The 21,200-nt window shown below is 42.2% G+C and overlaps 1 protein-coding gene across 13 annotated transcripts in view; it reads left to right on the forward strand.

The window, feature by feature from the left end:
• The window catches only part of SPATA18 (spermatogenesis associated 18), a 23,374-nt gene extending 2,518 nt beyond the window's left edge, over positions 1-20,856 (forward strand). For 2 of the 13 annotated variants that reach the window (XM_083458344.1, XM_083458350.1), the window contains 11 exons: positions 848-953; positions 1,091-1,191; positions 2,176-2,294; positions 4,454-4,549; positions 7,030-7,164; positions 7,996-8,233; positions 9,539-9,697; positions 10,658-10,833; positions 12,276-12,399; positions 14,885-14,983; positions 17,889-18,012. In XM_083458344.1, the coding sequence (XP_083314470.1) occupies positions 848-953; positions 1,091-1,191; positions 2,176-2,294; positions 4,454-4,549; positions 7,030-7,164; positions 7,996-8,233; positions 9,539-9,697; positions 10,658-10,833; positions 12,276-12,399; positions 14,885-14,983; positions 17,889-17,975 (1,440 nt within the window). In that variant the 3' untranslated portion in view covers positions 17,976-18,012. Of the gene's footprint in view, positions 1-847; positions 954-1,090; positions 1,192-2,175; positions 2,295-4,453; positions 4,550-7,029; positions 7,165-7,995; positions 8,234-9,538; positions 9,698-10,657; positions 10,834-12,275; positions 12,400-14,884; positions 14,984-17,888; positions 18,013-18,881 lie in introns of those variants that run through there. The other 11 variants (XR_014515372.1, XR_014515373.1, XM_083458346.1 and 8 more) reach the window with 11 other exon arrangements.
• The last annotated feature ends 344 nt before the right edge of the window (positions 20,857-21,200 follow it).

Below are 21,200 nucleotides of genomic sequence, written 5' to 3' on the forward strand. Positions count from 1 at the left end.
GTGAGATGGGCGCACAACCCTAGAGTCTGTCAAGACTGGCCCGTACGGGCAGGGGTACCTTTACCTTTTATAGATCTGTAGGCACATAGCAAAGGTGCTAAGAATTCTCTGTTACAGAAAAAGGTTTCTGTGCTGTCCTGAGTGCCACATCCAGATCTAAACCAATGTGATCTTCACTGTGATTGACAATCAAACAGGAACAGTACGTAGAAATACTGGGGGTGTGGTGGGGAGCATAGCTGTCAACTTTTCCCTTTCTTAAGGGAAATTCCCTTATTCCAAATAGGATTCCTCACAAGAAAATGAGAAAGTTGACAGCTATGGTGGGGAGTGACAACCCATCTGTGTGCAGAGTCAAAGATGACTTTGAATTCCATTTTAGAAGTACAAGCCATGGGTCACTAGTTTCTTTCTTGATTCTGTGGTTGGAGATCTCTAGATCATGGAATTACAGTTCCCAGGGTAATACTGTTCAGCTGGTATTGTAGATATGCCCCATATCATTTCCTTAGTAGAGCAATGGCCTAAAGAATATTGCAGCTTGCTGGGAATTACTCTTAGGATTCCAGTGATAGACTGTGGCCACAGATATGATACATTCTGGAGGTAACTTCTTTGTTCTAATTGATATGCATACCTAAGCTCTTTACTCTCTGCTGTGGGATTTAATATTCCATGACACTTTGGCCTCTGATCCATTGGTTAGTATGCAATATTATTATCTTGTTGGTCACAGGAAATGCAATGCATTATAGCTTTTATTGAACTTAGTTCCATTGGTAGAAGGAATAATGAAGGTGCAATATATTGGCAGAATTGGAGTAACCAAAGTAATTCTAATTTTCAGATTAACTCATGTGATCAGAATCTGACCCGATGCTGTGAAATCATGGAACTGAACTCCATGATTCAGGGGCAGCTCTTCACAATCCTGAATAAAACAAGCCAAGAAGGTGAGGTTGTTCCAAGCTTTGCATGTATGGTTTATGTGCATATATTTATTACAGATGATGGTTAGCTTGTGCCCAGATATTTAAAAAATTTTATCAACATTTATTGCCCTTCCTTTCTCTTTCGCTCATTGACCCAGGTGGACATTATGCCGGTGTGGATACAATAAAGTCTCGTCTGTTGCCATGGCTTGGCACTTGTTTTTCTAGCCACACTTGTGGAAGCTCTTCTCACTTGCAGGTACAATAAACTTGTTATTTCCCCCTTTTTTTCTAGAATGGGTAAAATATAAGATAGAAAGGCTTTGATTCCAGTCTTGAACTTATCTCTTTCTTTCCCTTGAGAAGAGATGCAGACAGGGGCTGAGTTGATTGTCATGCTTCAATGGAGGATTGTGTTTTAGAGATATACTGTATATCCAGATTTATTGTGATAAACGCCACATTCAAGGCAGATAAGACGTTGTGTTACAATAGGTTGGATGCAGAGATGCACCCATAGGAAGGTGGAAGGTGACTTTCCTGTAATGTCTTATTCTTGCTTTTCTAATCTATAGCTTCTTTGTGGAAGTCTTCCATAGTTGAGAACAGTGGCTGTTTTATATTTTTGTATAATTGAAATATTAGCCTAATAATAATAATATTTATATCCCACTCCTCTGGCTGGGTTTCCCCAGCCACTCTAGGCGGCTCCCAAAAGAATAAAAAAGTGATAAAATATCAAACATTAAAAACTTCCCTAAACAGGGCTGCCTTTAGATGTCTTCTAAAAGTCAGATAGTTGCTGATTTCCTTGACATCTGATGGGAGGCGTTCCACAGGCGGGTGCCACTACCGAGAAGGCCCTCTGCCTGGTTCCCTGCACCTCACTTCTCGCAGTGAGGGAACCGCCAGAAGGCCCTCGGAGCTGGACCTCAGTGTACGGGCTGAATGATGGGGGTGGAGATCAGGCATGCTTCGGAGGTGAAATTTCTTATTGGTGAGGGGCTTGTCTCCACATTCAGGTAGACTTTGCTGTGTAACAAACATTGTTGATAGAAGCTAATTTCTCCCAAGGCTTGTGTTTCCTTTTACTGAATAAAATGCAAGCATTTTATTTAAAATCAGTTTAAGATATATGGATACCACAATATTTCTGAAACATTAACAGAACTCCCTGCCCCCCCACCCCCCGGACATACATTCATTTCTAGCTTTTACACACTGTATTTCTACTTCACTGTAGGAATCACGTGAAAAAGACAGGTGGATGAAGGAATTGGCCTGCACCCGGGACCAAGAAATACATCAGCTGGAGAAAGAGCTGAACAGCACTCGTTTACAGCTCAGTTTTGTACAACAAGAGTAGGACAATTAACAATTTTCCATTCATACATTTTTTTTTTGTGCACTAAGGTTTGGAACTATAAGGATAAGTAGAATTGCAGTTTCGTGGCTGCAGTAAAAGCCTTTTAAGCCACCACATGGTGGTGAAAAGCTGCTCTTAAAAATAATAATAATAAATCCACAATGACATTTCCAACCCTCCTTTTCCTAACTGGACTATGTTAATTGCATCTTCATTTAAGTACAGTACTACCTTGGTTCACGAACGCCTTGCAACTTGAACGTTTTGGCTCCCAAACGCTGCAAACCCGGAAGTGAGTGTTCCGGTTTGCGAACGTTCTTTGAAACCCGAACATCTGATGGAGCTTCTGTGGCTTCCGATTGGCTGCAGGAGCTTCCTGCAGCCAATCAGAAGTCGCGCCTTGGTTTCCAAACATTTTGGAAGTTGAATGGACTTCCGGAACGGATTCCGTTCGACTTCCGAGGTACCACTGTAATGGCTGTGATGATTCCACAGGTGTAGAATAGAAGCATGCCTGTAAACTGCTTATGTGGGTGGACCACATGAACTTATAAAGCATGCTGGACCCCCCCAACAGTTCACATTTATAGGATAATTCAACCGGTCCAGTCCCCTTCTGTCAATGCAGCTCAGAAGGTTGTTTCTGGGTCCAGGATCAGTTGGTGCTACGTGGACAGGTTCCTGTTTTTGGCGCAGAAGTTTCCCAGAGGAAAGGGTACTTCTTTATTTTTTGTACTTCCAGTTACAAGCTATAATGTTGACTCAAGAGCTTGAAAAGTATTGTGTGAGCATGCCCTAGATCAAAAGACATATGATCAAGTCTTTTACTTGATAATATACCAGTAATGTGCTCTTCAGTGACATTTTAGCTAATCTCAGGTGAATAACACAATATATCTGTTATACGTTTATAGCATTCTTTTTTAAAAGCTGAATGGAATTTGCTTCTTTCACAACACTGGAAATGAGTCCCCTAAAGCTTATTTTCACTGTTGCAGCCAGTCAGTTTCTGAAAGTTCATCTATATAGACAGCTTTTCAGTTTAATCTTTTGGCACACGTTCAGAATGAACTTCAATGTAGGGAGTGAAGTTGCAATTGCTTTTAGATGTGTAATCTGTTTCTTGATAGTGTGACGTGTTCAAATCAATTAGTTCAACAGCATTTGTTGTATCTCTGTCCTTTCACCTTTGCTCTAATAATCATGCACGGTGCTTTTTTTCTTAAAAAAATGTTTAGGGGTACTCTTGTTTTCCTACTCATATTGAAATACTGCCCCTCCATGAGGTCAAATTTAGATTCAGAAAATGTTTAGGGGTATGCATCCCCCTGGGAAAAAGCACTGATCACACACAAAACAACAACAATGGTTTATCATGGCTGTGTGAAAGAATTGGTTCCCTTTCTCTGTACAGCCTGTGTATGAAAGAAGACATGAGGAATTGATACAGAGATAATCTATTGAATTGGGATTTGAGGAGGGAGTGTGTATATGATTGTTTTTGTGTGTGTGTGGACAGCAGAATGAATAAGCAGTGTTGTTAGATGGTGTTTGCCAATCTGTGAGAAGATTTAACGATCAGTTCATATCCTAGGATGAATCCAGAACCTATGCTTTGTACTGTATAGATGGTCAAATGTTCACTTTCCAGCCATGTCCAGTTAAAGGATCTCAGGGATCAAACCTGGGGAAGATCACTCCTGGAGTCAATGGCCCAATGGCGTAAGACAGGTTCAAATGCTGGTTTTTGAGAGAAGTGACCTGAAATACATGCTTGCGGCAGGTGTAGAAATACTGGCTTTTGTAAGCAAAATTCATGGAAGTAGGCCTATAAAGGATTTGGCTTTCGCGGTTTATGTTTGGCTGTCCCAATCTGTCTATGCCATTCATAATGCTTGCAGATATTTTGAACTTTGAAATAGGATACTAGGCACAAAAAATTGCCCTGAGTTTGGAATTGGTGTTTGTTGATGTTTATTGCTGCAGTTATTATAGCTGATGTGCTTTTATGTTGAAGGACTGGCTCTGCAGTGTACTTGTTTTTCCAAATGCAAATACCCTTCTAAGATTTTATTTCCTGTTTTGTTGAATGTGTCAGCAGAATTTGTGCCATTTGTATTAAAGGCGTGTCTCTGGGTGTTGATTTCTCTTGCAGTTTAGCAGAAGCCCAGGTGGCTCTTGAAGACACAAAGGCCAAATCCGCCACCACTCTTTTGGCAGCAGAGGATGAAATTGTTCAGCTAAAAGCAGAGTAAGGAAAACACGGTGGCTGGCAAAGTTGGTTTTGGATTATCTTTGTGTGGTTGGTCATAGTGGTTGCATTTGTAACATCACAGCAATGGATTGCTGTGAAATGAACATGGCTTGTTATTGCATCTGAACAAGGAATAAGACACAGTTTATTTAAACAAGCTGGCTGCATAACCCAAGATTTGAAGCCGGCTTGTTTTGAAACTTACTGTAGTTAGCAATAAAGAGCAACCCTGTGTTGGATGAAATAATAAGCCAAATTCAATGGAAACCGGAAGAGTGGGGGGAAAGGCTTCCAAATTTTTCCTCCTGGCTGTGCAGGAGAGAGACCATGGGAGCCCAGGGCTCGCTCAGGCTCGTTGCGACTTGTGCATGTTGTGCTAAATCATGGTTTAGTGGAATGTACAAACACAGCCATTGTGTAATGTTGATTCCCTCTGCCCCATTTTCTGTTGCTCCAGGCCAGGGTTTCCCAAACTTGGGTCTCCAGCTGCTTTTGGACATCATCCCTAGCTAGCAGGACCAGTGGTAAGGGGGGGTGGGAATTGTAGTCCAAAAACAGCTGAAGAACTGAGTTTGCTTTAGGCAAATGCTGATGAATCTTCCTCCCAGTACCAATCTCTGAAAAGAAGAGCTTTGGTTATAATGTGAGCAAAATATAATCATGTGTGGCTGGCTATTTTTAGTTGGTTTACAGTAAGGGGGCTAACTTGTTGCCCTCTGGAAATCACTGGACCCCCAACTTCCATCAGCCCTGGCCTTCTTGGCCAGTTGCCAGGGATTATGGGCCTTACAACAACATTTGGAGGGCCACAGGTTAGCCACGTGTGGTTAACAATATATGTTGACACTGCAACTTTCAATTTGTTGAGCTGCCATAGTTTTTCCCATTGAATCTCGGCCATAACTTCTCAGTGCAAATCTGCATTTCTCTGAATTCTTCTTAAACTATTTCATGGGTGGTGTAGATGTGCCCCCACGGTCTTTAAGCACATCAAGCATTTATACATAGTTTCCTTTGGTTTTCAGCATATCTTTGCCTGGCAAATTGCAGCTTAGGCACATTTTTTATATTTGCAGTAATCTGAGTGTGTAGAGAAAACTCAAGTCTGTGATGCATTTTGTTTCTGTTCTTCCTGAAGCATGAATGTGCCCATCTAAGAAATCAGAGGCTGATTGAGGTCAGATGCATGACTCTTTGGTTGTGGTGCCAATGTGCGTAGAAAATCAATTAGCCATGCCTTGTGTACTGAATGGTTTGGGTCTTGTTACTCCTCAAATCCAAATGAAAGTCTGTTCAAGTTACTTTCATTGATGATCTTAAATTAGCTTATCTAAGCTATGTCTCTAGGTTCTTCCTGACTTAGGTGAGCCTGTTTTTCTATAATTATAACTTGTTGAAAATGCTGCTTGTTCTCTAATATCAGTCTTCAGAGGTGGTTTGCCCCTTTACAAGGGAGACATCAAGTGTAGAATAATTGAATGAAGATAGATCGTGTGATATAAATGTATTACATTTGTACATATGCAGCACATGTTTTTGCCATACACTGACTACTTTGAGTACACAAAATGTATAACTTTGTGTTTTGATATTTGTGTGTGTGTGTGTGTGTGTGTGTGTGTGTTTGAAAGCTGTCTCTTGCTAAAGAATTATTTATTTACTTAATTTTTTTTAGAGCCTGCCCTTCATAAATATATTGCCATAAAATGTTAAAAATACAATATCATAAAATAAGATCGCACAAGCTCAGATTATTGGTGATCACCCAGTCCCCCCACTGCACCCAGACAACAGTCCCACTTGTGTACAGCCTCCCCTGACTCAGATGTTATGGAGAAGTAGAGCTGTGTGTCATTGGCATGTTGATGACACTTTGTCTTAGAATTAGTGCACACAGTGGCTTCACGTAGGTGTTAAACAACATTGGGGGCAAAGTTATTCCTTGTGAGACACCACAGCACAAAGATCATGGAGCTGAAACACAGTCTTCCAGTGCTACTATCTGAGTATGACCTTCTAGGTAGGAATGGAACTGTTCTATAACAGTGCCCTAAATACTCATCACCCAGAGCTGGTCCAGAAGGATGCCATGGTCTCTGGTATCAAACCCCAAAGAGAGATTGAGAAGCAGAAGGAGGCGGGATGAGGAGGTTCTTGGCTTGTAACATAGATACACTAAGCAACTATACTGCATAATTACATACCTAAATCTATTTTTGCGGCATTATGACTTGAAAAGAGATTTGAGAAATTTCGCATTGCCTTTGGTGGGCAAAAATGGTTGGTTTATATCTAAAATGTACATACGACGAACGCCATTTTGCATTCCCCTTGCTGCATAGTGATCACTCTGAAATTCTTCATGGTTTTATAAGCTCTTTCAAATAGATTACTTGGTATAGTTTAAAAGCAGGATATTGATTGCTGTAGAAACACCTATTTTGATCGGAATTATTTTTTGTGTGTATGTGCTAAAGGCTAAAGGCTTCTCGGGTAAAAGAAGAGTGTGCTTTGAAAAATCTGGACCGGATGAGTGATTATGAGCAGCAGCTTCAAACACTGAAGGATGAGATTGCCATCCTTGGTGCTCAAAAATCTCTTCTCCAAAACAGGTAAGGGTTTTCATCTGATTTAAGTAGCCACTAAAACCAACAGAGTAGTACCATTTGCACAAGGAGATGAACTTCCCTCCCTCTCTTCATGCACCTTCTGTGCGCCTTCTAAATCTGTTTTTGGGGTTTCCCCCAGCCCTCCAGAGCAGATTTGGGGAGGGCATGGGCCCCTTGGGGAGAGAAGGATGAGGACAAGTTCCATGTGTGAAAAGAACTGCTTTGTTGTCTATCGTTCTATTATGGCTTGGCTCCAGAGATGCTACGCTTCAAGTTATCTAAGGGGGACTTTCGATATCTATTGATGAAACTGAAAAAAATGGTAGCTCAGAGCAGTGGATTATTTCATGATGATGGCATCAGTTTACACAATGCTTTGTAGAGTAATGTAAGCAAAGAAAAATACAGGTCTCTCTCCAGGCAAAACAACAATCATCTTTAATTAATAAACTGGTTTTGAAAGTTCTCTTTCTCTAAATTCTGCTTCTTGAGATAATAGGCTAAACCAGAGATGTAGAACCTATGGCCCTCTAGTTATTGCTGGGCTACAACTTCCATTATCCCTGACCATAGGCCCTGCTTTCTGGGGCTGATGGGAGAGGCCCACAGGTTCCTTACCCTTGGTCTAGAACAGCCTTTCTCAACCTGTGGGTCCCCAGATGTTGTTGAACTACAACTCCCATCTCCCCTAGCTGGCAAGGCCAGAGCTCAGGGATGATGGGAGTTGTAGTCCAACAACATCTGGGGACCCCCAGGTTGAGAACCACTGGTCTTGAACATACATTTGTAAGGATCAAGATCTTCCATTAATGCGATTTTTAAATTTTGTTCCAGACTTGCACTAAGCCGATCTCCTTCCCCGAGATCTATCCGAAGCAGATCACCTAGTCCGCTTCCCAAGAGAAGTTCCTCACCCGGACGAGCGAGACTTACAAACGCCTCCCGACATGCTCGCCTTGTGGAACGCTTCAGTGACATTTATGCTCAGGAGCGCTTGGATGCTCAAAGCCTCCTGAGAAGTTATGTTGACGATCTGGAGATGGTTCAGAGAATAATCTATACTGCAGTTGTGGTAGGAAGTGTAACAATATTTCTTTTCAGAATCACTCACTCACATAACCTAGCAGTAGACAAACCTTATCCTTACATCAGCTGGAGTCGACAACAATCAGCTGGCAATCCTAAACACACTTACCTGGGAGTGAGCTCTGTTTAACTCGGTGCGGTCTGAGCAGACATATACAGGGTTGCACTGTCAGTTCATTAGCTTCACTTTCATTGCTGGAGTTTCTGGCGCCTGGTCTCACTGCTAAAATGGAAAGTTATTGTAAACCTCTAATATGGCAAGCAGTCTCATTTTAAAAACTTCTACTGGTGTAGAGGAGCTTAGGACTGAATGGGATCACATTTGAAGATAAAACCGAGTGGAATTGTGGCTCAAGGCTGGTAGAATGCTTCCACATACACTCTTACAAACTGGATTTTAAAAGCTTTCTTTACAGCCATATCAGAGAGATTGATCAACCAACTCTGGGTTCTCAGAGGGGAAGCAGACCCAACTCAGTTTGTGACTGTCTGGTGTTTTTTTGTTATTTATTTAAGAACCCAACAGTCACACGGATGGCAAATTCCATCCACATATGATTTTGTCTGGTGCTGGTTTTGATTATAGGTGTTTTTGATCTCCTGTTTATGCCTTGTCTTGGAATATTGCTGAATTGCCTCTTTTGTACAAGTTTCTTTCAGCTTTTTTATATATTTCATCTCCTTACCTGACCATGTTCAGTTTTCTTTCTTTCTTTCTTTCTTTCTTTCTTTCTTTCTTTCTTTCTTTCTTTCTTCCTTCCTTCCTTCCTTCCTTCCTTCCTTCCTTCCCTCTTCTTTGAAGTGGTAGAATACTTCGTTAGTTTTGCTATAAATTTGTGTTGCCATAACAGAAAGATATGGTGGCATAACTTTTTGTGTTGCAAGGTCTCAAACGCTATTATTGGATGTCCAGATTCAAGCTTTGGAGCTGGAGCAGGGTTACTTTATAAGATGAATTATCACATTGATGAGCACTTACTCTACCTGTGAAGTTAGGATTCAGGAAATTTACCGTATTGGCTCGAATATAAACCTCATATTTTTTTCCAAATTCCAACCGTGAAAAGTTAAAACGTGGCTTATATTCGCAACCTTACGCCACCAGCAAAGCAGTGCTGCTCCCCCCGCCCCCAGGAAGCAGCCCAGGTGCTGTCTTTTTTTCCTTTTTGAACCCCCTTCAATTTTAAAGGTGCTGCTTATTTGCGGGTGCGACTTATATCTGGGCCAATACGGCAAATGGCCTCTGTTTTCTTGGGCTTTTAGATGTAACTAACTATTTTATCATTTGCAGGAGTCTTTCCGTGCCGCAAAGATGGCCTTCAGGCAGTTCAAAATGCGTGTTCGGAAGACCCTGTCCCTAAGTTACTCAGGGTCTGAATCGCTTGAAGACATGGTCATGGATTACATTGTTCGCCAGGAAGATCTGTATGATGTTCAAGCCAGCGTCTGCGTAAGTCTGTGAGAACATTCTATCCCTTTGCCCATGGTATGACTATTTTCCACCTTCCCATTTCGACTCTCTGGCACCCTATCTGCATAACCTAGCAATTCTAAAATATAGACGTGCTTTTACTCTCGCAAGATTGAACATATTGCCCTCGGCTGCACTTGAGGAACTATTCCAACAGATTCCACACGAAAAACACATGTCCCTGTGGAGTACCGAATCGGTGGCGCATGTCCTTCTGGCTTGCACTCTTTATAAAGACTTAAGGAATGAGGTTATCACCTCTCTTTTATTGTCCATTCTGGGTCGCCCAGCCACTGCCTCAGTGTCCTTTCTCTTGGCAGATCAAGATGAGCAGATGACAGCAAAGGTTGCAAGGTTTTTAGCTGGAGCAATCAGTATAAGAGCCACTATTTGACTATTGAATCAAAACCCTAAAATGTATTTTATATAATTGACTTTTTATTTCTATTCTTTGTATATCGTATTGTTGTTTTATTGCTATGGCCAATGGCTGATGCAAATAAAGCTTCATTCATTCATTCATGCAAAACATTCTATCCTACCAATGCTCTGCTTAGGTTAGTGAAACTTGAGAAATGTGTAGATGATACCTTCCTGCCACCCTGCTCCCAAGAAACCACCAGGGAACACCATGTACATATGACAACTTGCATGAGTAGGGAAATTGACACTTTGGATACATTAATTGTATTCTCTCTCGCTTATAAAAATTTCCATCAGTTCAGTTTTGTGTATTTTCTAGAAATAATAATAATAACAACAACAACAACAACAACAACAATTAATTATTATTAATAATAATTTATTTATACCCCGCCCATCTGGCTGGGTTTCCCCAGCCACTCTGGGCGGCTTCCAACAGAATATTAAAATGCCAGTTAAACATTAAAAGCTTCCCTAAATGAAGAAAATGAACCGTTTCTGTCCCTTTCCTTTCAGGAGGTCATTCGTGCAATGAATATCAACCCTAAGATTTCCTTCCCACCGGAAACCGATTTTATCATGATCAGCGGCTTAATACGCGAGTTGTGTCGCGTCGCCTTTTCAATGCAGACTTTGGACCCTCCACTTGACATTTCTTTTGGTACGGATGGAGAACTTTTCAGCGAGTACAAGTGAGTGGAATGAAAGTATGCGGTCTTGTATTTCCAGTGGAAAAATAAAGTATGCCAAAGTCACGGCAGCGCATAAGGATAGAAGAAGAGCCTGCTGGATCAGCCCAGTGGCCCATCGACTTGCACATCCTGTTCTCACAGTGGCCAGCCAGATCCCTATGGAAAACCCCCAAACAGGATTCGATCACAGGAACAACCTCTCCCCTCTTGTGGTTTCCAAATGTATATTCAAAAGCTTTAACTGCCTCCAATCATATGCCAATTCTGTTTGCACATGCTGAATTAGAGCTAATTTTAACAACAACAACAACAACAACAACAACAACAACAACAACTTTATTATTTACATCCCACCCATCTGGTTGGGTTTCCCTAGCCACTCTGGGCGGCTTACAGCATATATAAAAACATAGTAAAACATCAGACATTAAAAACTTCCCGCGACAGGGCTGCCTTCAGGTGTCTTCTAAAAGTTGTGCAGCTCTTTATCTCCTGGACATCTGAAGGGAAGGCGATCCACAGGGAGGGCACCACTACTAAGAAGGCCCTTTGCCTGGTTATTGTGAATGTTATTTAATACATTCATACCTTGGAAGTCAAACAGCTTAGTTCCTGAACATTTTGGCTCCTGAACGTTGCAAACCCAGAAGTGAGTGTTCCTGTTTACGAACTATTTTTGGAAGTCGAATGTCCAACGGGGCTTCCGATTGGCTGCAGGAGTTTCCTGCAGCCAATGAGAAGCCACAATTTGGTTTCTGAACATTTTGGAAGTCGAACGGACTTCCGGAATGGATTCTGTTTGAATTCCAAGGTACAACTGTAGTTATAATAAGTAATTAGAAACTTGGCAAGGTGCATTCTGTTGTTAGCCACTTTGTATGCAGATGATCAGATGTGGCCTGTGCCACGTTGTGTATGTACATTGCCGCTCTGGACCACAATGTCTCAAGGACTGCCTCTCTCCATACAAACTGACCCAGACCCTGAGATCATCATCTGAGGCCCTTCTTCATGTGTCTCCTCTGCAAGAGGTCTGGAGGGTAGCAACATGAGAGTGGGACAGGCCTTTTCCGCAGTGGCTCCCTGTTTGTAGAATGTCAGCTCTTTTCTGTGAACCTCTCTGAGACCTCTAGGTATAGGGTGGCATATAAATTCAATAAATAGTAATAATAATAAAATTACATATCCTTATGTACCAGGCAAAAAACGTTTCTTTATAACCAGGCTTTTGGCTGATTTAACATTGGCCTTTTAAATGTGTTTGTGGGAGGGGGTGTTATTGTTTTATTATGTATTCACCTGATTTTAAAAAAAAGTTAATTGGGATAGCTCCATGTGCCCTTGTTCTGAATTACTTGAAAGAAGACGGAATAAAGTAACTGCAAGAGGAGTGTGTGGACTGCTAACTCTGTTGTAAGCTAAACCTCTTTGCACCTCACCAGATATCGTCGCAGCTACGACTCTGAATTTACAGCTCCCTTGGTGGCCTATCATGTATGGCCTGCTCTTATGGAGGAAGATACTGTCCTGGTGAAAGGAGAGGCAGTCACAAGAAGAGGCGCTGTGGTAAGTACCGTATTTTTCACACCATAGGACGCTCCGGACAATAGGACGCACTTTGTTTTAGAGGGGGGAGAACAAGAAAAAAAAATTCTCCCCCTCTCTGCCCAGCGCCCCTTCAGCGAAGCAGCAGGAGGTGCTGCACAGAGAGGGGGAGAACTTTCCCCCTCTTGTTTTCCCGCTCTAAAACAAGGTGCCGTTTAAGGTGCGTTCAGGCGGCTACCTTGGAAGCCTGGAGAGCGAGAGGGGTCGGGAGCAGTGGAAAGGCGCAGCGGAGAGGCTCCTGCCATAGCCGCGCGTCACCCAGCCAGGAGAGGGTCGCGGGGCTATGGTGTCTTCACTCCATAGGACGCACACACATTTCCCCTTCATTTTTGAAGGGGAAAAGGTGCGTCCTATAGAGCAAAAAATACAGTATTCTTCATTACTCTGGTTAAGATTTAAACTCATAGACTTGGATCCTAAGTTGCTTCCCAGTAACAAGGTGGTGATTACTGCCAACTCCTCTTTCATCTACAGGGCCCTGCGACATATCCCAAGCCATTCCCAAAGGCCCCCTAACTCCAGGAGTAGATTTGGGGCAAGGCACAGGGCTGCAGAGGGGAGAGGGAGGCTGAAAAAAGCCCTGCTCTGTGAACATAGCTTTGCTTTATTTACAGAAGCAAAGTTTGGGTCCAGGTCATAGATTCCGTCTCAGAAATGTCTGAATGAAGCAATTCACAAACTGGCTGGTATTCTGGAGCACCAGCTCCTTCCCATGAGTAGTATTCTTGCCCCTATGCGACCCCCTTCTGTGTGGTGGACAGAAGGGCGAATCCATGAGCAGAGATCTGTTTCTGTTTGCTAATCTGTCCCACCAAGTTTGGCTGATTTATGTTGGAGATGTCTTTATTTATTTAAGGCATTTGAGGCATTTATATACCACCTAGTTACAGTCGTACCTTGGAAGTCGAACAGAATCCGTTCCGGAAGCCCATTCGACTTTCAAAACATTTGGAAACCAAAGCGTAGCTTCTGATTGGCTGCAGGAAGCTCCTGCAGCCTATCGGAAGCCCCGTTGGATGTTCGGGTTCCAAAGAATGTTCGCAAACCGGAGCACTCACTTCCGGGTTTGCGGCGTTTGGGAGCCAAAACGTCTGAGTACCAAGGCATTCAGGATCCAAGGTACCACTATATTTGCATTTCTAAAAGGTAAGGGTAAAGGGACCCCTAACCATTAGGTCCAGTCGTGACCGACTCTGGGGTTGCGGCACTCATCTCGCTTTATTGGCTGAGGAAGCCGGCATACAGTTTCCGGGTCATATGGCCAGCATGACTAAGCCACTTCTGGTGAACCAGAGCAGCACATGGAAACACCATTTACCTTCCCGCCGGAGCAGTACCTATTTATCTACATGCACTTTGACGTGCTTTTGAACTGCTAGGTTGGCAGGAGCAGGGACCGAGCAACAGGCGCTCACCCCGTTCCGGGGATTCGAACTGCCGACCTTCTGATCAGCAAGTCCTAGGCTTTGTGGTTTACCCCACAGCGCCACCCGCGTCCCTTCATTTGCATTTCTAGTTGTGCACATAAAAAACATCCACAGAAAGCAAGGAGGGGGCCTGATTAATGTCAGTTGGGATAGAGTTCCACAGGCTTGGAGCCTCTGCACCAAACACATTGTTTCTAGTAGTTACAAGCCATGCATCTAAGCTGTGGGGGACCATCAGCAGAGCCTCCCTCAAAGATCTGAGAGATTGGGCTGGGATATAAGGTAGTCTCAAAGATATCCTGCAACTTGTCAGTTAATACAATAACTGTGAACCTTACCCAGTAACATATGGGCAACCTATGGCCCTCCAGCTGTTAATTGAACTCCCAGCACCCATCAACCCAGCATGTTGTGGATTACACCAACAGTGGTTTGGATTATGACAGTGACATTGATATGTTTCTTATTAGTCAGTCTCTTTCATGACTGAGCTGAGAATATGCTTGGAGCAGTTATCAGGAAGTAGCCCCTTCCACCAATGTAGGCTGTTTTACTGCTTTGCACAACCTGTAGTTCCAGTGGCGTTTTCAGAGGGAGCTGGGATTTCAAAGGGGCTTGTGTATGGGACAACTCCCAAGAATATAATAATAATAATTTGTATATACCACGCCCATCTGGCTGAGTTCCCCAGCCTCTCTAGGCAGCTCCCAACAAAATATTAAAAATACAATAAAGCATCAAACATTAAAAACTTTCCTAAACAGGGTTGCCTTCAGATGTCTTCTAAAAGTCAGATAGTTGTTTATTTCCTTGACATCTGATGGGAGGACATTCCACAGGGTGGGTGCCACTACCGAGAAGGCCCTCTGCCCGCACATGAGGCCTTAACTGGGAAGCACGTTAGAGTCATGCGAATCCAGCCTTTTCTTTCGGAGAGCAGTCTTCCTCTCACATAATGTAACCACAGTGACTGCTGCTTGCTTAATATACCTTTTCTCATATTCTATATTTTGTTTCAGTGGTCTCAAAGGGGTAGAAGCAGAAGCCGCAGCCGAAGCCGCAGCCGCAGCTGTAGCTTGAGGCCCCTCTCTCCTAGTGCAGGCCACTCCCGACATTTGGTAAAGTAGAATAGCCTGATCAACGTAATAATCCAAGATAAAAACAAAGCCAGTGGTAAATGAGAGGTATTGCAAAAAGGAAAAAAGGGGGCTGAGGGGGGCGCTTATGCCCCTTTGTGATTTGAGCGTTGAATGATGAGGGCAGGCTCAGCATGGTAAAAGATTGGGGATTTACTTGTGAAGGAGGGAAGTATAGACAGATGTGTTTACCAATCCATACATGATGGGCACAAGCCTATCCCTCATCATCTGTCTGTGAATGCATGAGAATATCTTTTTGGACTCAGTGGTGACTCAGTTTCAGGTATATTTGGAGGAAACTAGACCAATTTCAATCCAATTTCAGGCATGGTCATAGTACCAAATCTGCCTTATTTATTCTGGCTGATGACATGTATCTGAAAAGAGAGAGGGGAATACAGTCCTTTATGTTCTCCTTTATCTTTCTGTGGCTTTCGATATCCTTGGCCCAGTATCCTTCTACAGCACCTCTGGGAGCTGTGGTTTGTATCCAAAAGCTGGGGCTGTTTCTATAAATTAATTATGGAGGCCCATTTTTTGGTGCCATGGGAGTAGCCTTGTGGGGTTCCATCTTTATCCCCACATCATTTAACATCTGTTTGAAACAGATGGGGGTTGTCATTGTGAGTGAGGTTTCCTCAATATGTGAGTGATGGCCAGCTCTGTCTCTCCATTCCACCTGAAATCAGGAAATGTGGTTCAGTTGCTAGACTGGACCTGGGAGGCTTGCATGGGCTGGATGTGGGCCAATGAAATGAAACTGAATCCTGATAATAAAGTTCTGAGTTCTTAGGTCCAAGGGATGGGGAGATTTCTTGTTCCAGGCAGGGTTTCACTCTTCTGGAGGAAGCAGATAACATACCTTGGGATTCCTACTGGATTCAACATTGCACAGGTGTTCTCAGTGGTTAGGAGTGTTTGTTTCCAGGTTCAATTCAAGCTGCTCTCATTAGTGACTTAAGACTAAAATATCCTCTCAGGTGTTAATTTGGAAGAGGGGTCCTTTTGGTAGTTCAGCCCTCAAAGATTCAGGTGGTGGTGGCCTGGGTGAGGGCATTCTCTGTGGCAGCCCCTATGCTATGGAATTCTCTCCCCACAGAAGGGCATCTGAAACCATCATTGTATAGCTTTTGTCATATGCTGAAGATGCTGCGGTTTTTAGCCTGTGAGATATTTTTAGGACCCACCCTATTCTTCTAGTTGCAAATTGTTTTAACTGATTTTAATATTGTAATAGTGTTGTAACTTATTCTGGGACCATATGGTCAAGGGCGGGTAAGAAAAGTAAGAAGATAAATAAGTAAAAGATCAGCATTTGTGAATTAATCCATGAATAAAAACACTGGGTGTGTTCACAGCATGTGTTTCGACCTCATGGCTGTTTAGGCTAATGGATTTGCCATTCTGTAATTTACCATTGATGTTGTGCATACTATATGCACATATGAAATAGGGAGCTTCTCAGCACTCTCTGATTTTAATTTTAACAGTATATGTATAAATAGCGCACTGCTAAATCCTTGTGACTCAATCACTGCTGTTAACAGGCTGAGTGTTCTTGTCTGTGGCAATGAAGGCACGATGTGAAGGAATAAAAAATGGATACTCTTCAGCAACGTTAATCTATGGTCTGGTTTAACCAGTCATATCCTGGTTTAATAAACCAGAATATGTACAATCTCTGTGCACCTGCCCACAACCTCTTTACCTCTCTGTTCCCACAAGTGGGGGAATTAACTCGGAAGCTGCAATTAGCCATCATTTTTTCTTACGTGTGAACTGGGATCTATGGTTATTGACTTCCAAACAATCCAGGATTCACATGCCATCTTCTTTAAATCATGGCTTCATATCCTGGTTTGTTTGGAAGCCATTATCCATAGTTCCTAATCTATACATAACAGGAAGTTATGCTTACCTTCCTGGGTTGTTTTCCTGCTTCAGTAAAGGGAGGAGCAAATGAGTTATATACAGGTTTGTGGAGCTTGTAGATATCCCACCTTCTTAAGTAATAAAGCCGCATTAGCACGGAACCCAAAAGCAAACCAGTTAAGCAGGATTCAAGCTGATTTATTGTTCCCCTTAATTTGTAAATTGGATTACCTCTCATTTTAAATAATGTTAACCTGGTCCATTTCTCGCACGTATATAGGAGTTGTTATTTATTTAATCTGTGTTCCTCCCTCTGCTTTTTCCATGGCAGGCTTGGCAGGAAAGTGAGCACAGCTAAGCCTCTCTTCCCCACCCCTTTTGTCTCCTTTTGTGGGAAGGCAAGGAAAGCAGGGAAAACTAGCATGTTTACTTACCGTTCAGGTTTCCCCCATGAGACCCATGCCTGAAGGCTGCTTCATGTACAGGAGCACCATTCTGGTTTTGGCCTGCAAGCTTGTACCATATAAGGGGAATATTGGTTGTTACACGTATCATAAAGTGAAGGAGAATTGCACAAGATTTTCAGTAAGTGGGTGCCATTTTTGAGTCTTGCCCAATTCAAAAATGGCCTCCATGGAACGCTGGCCATGTGACAGTCAGGACAGCTCCTTTTCCAGTGGCACTAGGGTAGAGAGAGAGATCCTAGGTTGCTTGGGAAGATCATATGCTGTTCCTCCTTCCCATGTCAACATCGTTCCTCCTGCTAACTGGAGTAATGTTGATCTGGGAAAGAACTGCAGGATGTATAGAGATTTTCTCCTCTTTCAGTGTGACCAAGCAGGTCCCAGATTATCCTTCAAAACGTGGGAAGGAGTCACACTGCAGTATAAGAAAAGAGTCTAAGTTCCCCAGTGGTATTAGCTGTATTTAGCTTCTACAACATAATGCCTTTTTAGAATGAGTTGGGAGGAATAAGACTATGTTAATTTTTCCTGTTTTGTGTGTCTTTTAGCGATCCCGAAGCCGCAGCTCTTCCCCGTTAAGGAGCGGGAGCCCAAGTAAGTGGGCCTGTGCAGAACTTAGACGATCATGGCTTTGAAATGCTTGAGCAATCAAGTAAAGAGATAATGTAACAATCTGCAGGGTGTTCTTTTACATATATACATATATAAAAAAAACCAGAACACATTGGTCTTCATTTATGGGATTTTCATTTTTTTAAAATGTTGTAGACAGACTTCTGGTCTTTGTTTATAGAATTCTTTCATCCAAATTGTCCCAAACCATGACGCCTTCTTCATATTTGTTGTAATTATACAAAATCTCTGGTGGTATCTTTTAGAGCTGCCTTTCTGGAGACTAATGATTTCTCAAAGCCGCAATCCAGCATAGATCTAAACAACACTTAATATAATACTTACGGCAATATAATTGGCTCAACCTCTAAGATAAAAGCCAGTTCCATTGCCATTACTACTACTGCTAGCCCTTTGATTGACCGCAGATTAACCCAAAGTGCTTGTGTTCATGCACACACGTGTACATAGATGTAGAGCCAGCTACACATTCATAGGCCTGCTAGGGTTGGGTAACTTTCTCCACCCCGAAACAGTTTTTTTTTACTGTTTTCTGCCAGATTGACACCAATGGGGTGGAGGGAGAGGGAAATATGTGTGCTTGGGGTCCAATCACACTCCATAGATGTGTTGGGGAAGCAAGGGAGCTTTTAATCCAACAGATACAAGGCTCTCCCAACACAATCTGTTTGCTGCTAATCGCTCTATGCCTGCAGGGCTTTTTGTGTGTGCATCAGGATTTCTGGGGTGGACATGCTTGCCCTGTTGGCCAAGCTGCCACCCTCAAAGAGAGAGCATTATTGGATCAACTTACACAAAGTATGTCTGGATTGCCGATACAGTCCTATCTTGAAGTCCTTCAATTGCAGAAGTTTACCCCCCCCCCAAAAAAAAGTTACATACTGAAATAATGTATTTTTCTCCAATAGGAATTTAGGTTAACTGGATATGCTTTTTTGATTCTGTACATCTGGATCAATCTGCTTCTGTGGTGCCGCTTCCAGTTCCGAGAGTACCTCAAACCTCACTTAAAATAATGTGAACAGCAGCTTTGAATGGGGGATTGGTGATTATTAGTATGGGTGGTTTTGTTTTTTGGGGTTGTTGTTTTTTAAGGGAATAAATGCAGCAAATCTGATTAAAACTTGCATAGGCATTTTAAAAAAATTGTTTGATTTTTAAAACTTGTTTACACCACTCTTCTAGCAACGCTTTCAGGAAAATAGTTACTGTCACAAGGAGTGCAGTGCCAAGATCATCTTTATCTCACAATGATACACTTAACAAGACTGTTAAGTATCCAGCACTATGATACATTGAGGCTACCACTTGAGATACAGTACTTGGTGCTTATTTAGGGCTCGATGTGAAGTTAAGGTCATTAAAGTCCCAGAAAAATCAATGGGATGTAGAAATGCTGGCTCATGCCAATAAAAGCTGTTGGGACAAAGCACAGCCATAAAAGCATAAAATGTGATTAAAGTGTTTGATTTTTAAATTAAAGAAAAAATAACATTTGTATTTTGAAGATTATATTCCGGCTGGTCTGTTGTCCAGTTGTAACATTTGGTGCTGATAACAGTGTTTTTCTTCCAAGAGATTGGGCGTTTCTTGCTCTTCTATAACCCAAGGCTAAAAGGAACACAATGACTGTTTGAGTCCTTGTTCTTTTACATATAGCTAAGGTCCACATGGGTCAGAACATTATTCTAATGAGACCAGTCTCTTATTTCTGATTCCGGACATGGTGCTTGAGCAAATTGTGGAATTTGCTTTTGTTACTACAAAACAGAATGAGTTTTGCATGGTTTTCTTCACTGAAATTATTTTGCCCTCTGGAAGAATAATCTAGTCGCATTAATTAGTCCTCTGGTTTCCATAGGGAATGTAGTCAACTTTACCTTCTTCCCAATTTAATGTACTTTGTAATTTTGCTGAATACTGCAAAGTTTACATCAATGTTGCAAATTCCCCATTGCCTGCTTCAAATAAGTGATAGTCATGTAGACCAACTGAAATTGCTGTTCCACCACTGGTTTACATGATCTGGGCAGACCTTTGAAGGTATCCATCCAATAAAGCTCATTGAAGAAATGAACCGGCAACCAGTTTAAGCATAAGGAAACACTCGCCCTTGATTATGGCAATGTAAACATTGAAATTTTACACCAAGATAAATTTAATAGAGAGTTGCAATCATGTTGTATGATATATGTCAGGCATAGTCAAACTCAGCCCTCCAGATGTTTTGAGACTATAATTCCTATCATCCCTGACCACTGGTCCTGTTAGCTAGGGATGATGGGAGTTGTAGTCCCAAAACATCTGGAGGGCCGAGTTTGCCTATGCCTGAGATGTGTTTCAAAGCACTTATTTCCTTAGTCACATATTTTTAACACTTAAATTAGAAAAGCTGGGGGGGGGGAGGCTAAACTCCCCACCCCCACAAAAACCCACTTTAAAAAGGATACTGGATTGGTTCAGACCTCTTTCATTACCATAAGGAGGCAATCAAAAGCTCCCACTCCTACCTGTAAGCTCACCATTGTTCTGCACCTGAATGTGGAAAACCGTGGTTTAGTTAAAGCAGGCATCCCCAAACTCGGCCCTCTAGCTGTTTTGACTACAACTCCCATCATCCCTAGCTAACAGGACCAGTGGTCAGGGATGATGGGAAGTGTATGGTGTAAGAACAAGCCAGGATCTCAAATGGTGATTTCATAGTGTCCTGTTCTCACTAATCATGGCTAAGCAAGCCACAGTTTCCGAATTCAAATGTGTCAGGGAACTGTGGTTTGTTTAACACTTGAAGTAAAAACTTCCTGCCTTCTCCTGTAGCATATAAAAGGGGGAGCGGGGGGAAGCATGCAGACCCAAGATTTGTCAGTTTTTTCATGTAGCAAATATATATATATATATATATTGTTTCCCATTCTACCTGAACTTGACCCTGGTATGAAGTGAAGCTTATCTACATACCAAGGCCAATGCATAGCAGTGTGAATTTTTATTATGTTTATATCTGAGCTCTGTAAAGAGAATATACTATCTTTCATCATGTATCCAGGTGATTAGATTAAAGGAAATCTAACAAACATTTCAATAGCATATACATGAAGGATGGTATTCCAAACATTATACCGAGACATCCATTCAAAATTCTGTTCCAGCTGTTAGTAAGGCATTGCACCTGACACCGGTTCAAAATGTTTACTAAAATAATCATTAGGCAGTGGAAATGAATATGA

The sequence above is a fragment of the Podarcis tiliguerta genome (assembly GCF_965153285.1).
Source record: "Podarcis tiliguerta genome assembly, chromosome: 9".
NCBI classification, from domain to species: domain Eukaryota; kingdom Metazoa; phylum Chordata; class Lepidosauria; order Squamata; family Lacertidae; genus Podarcis; species Podarcis tiliguerta.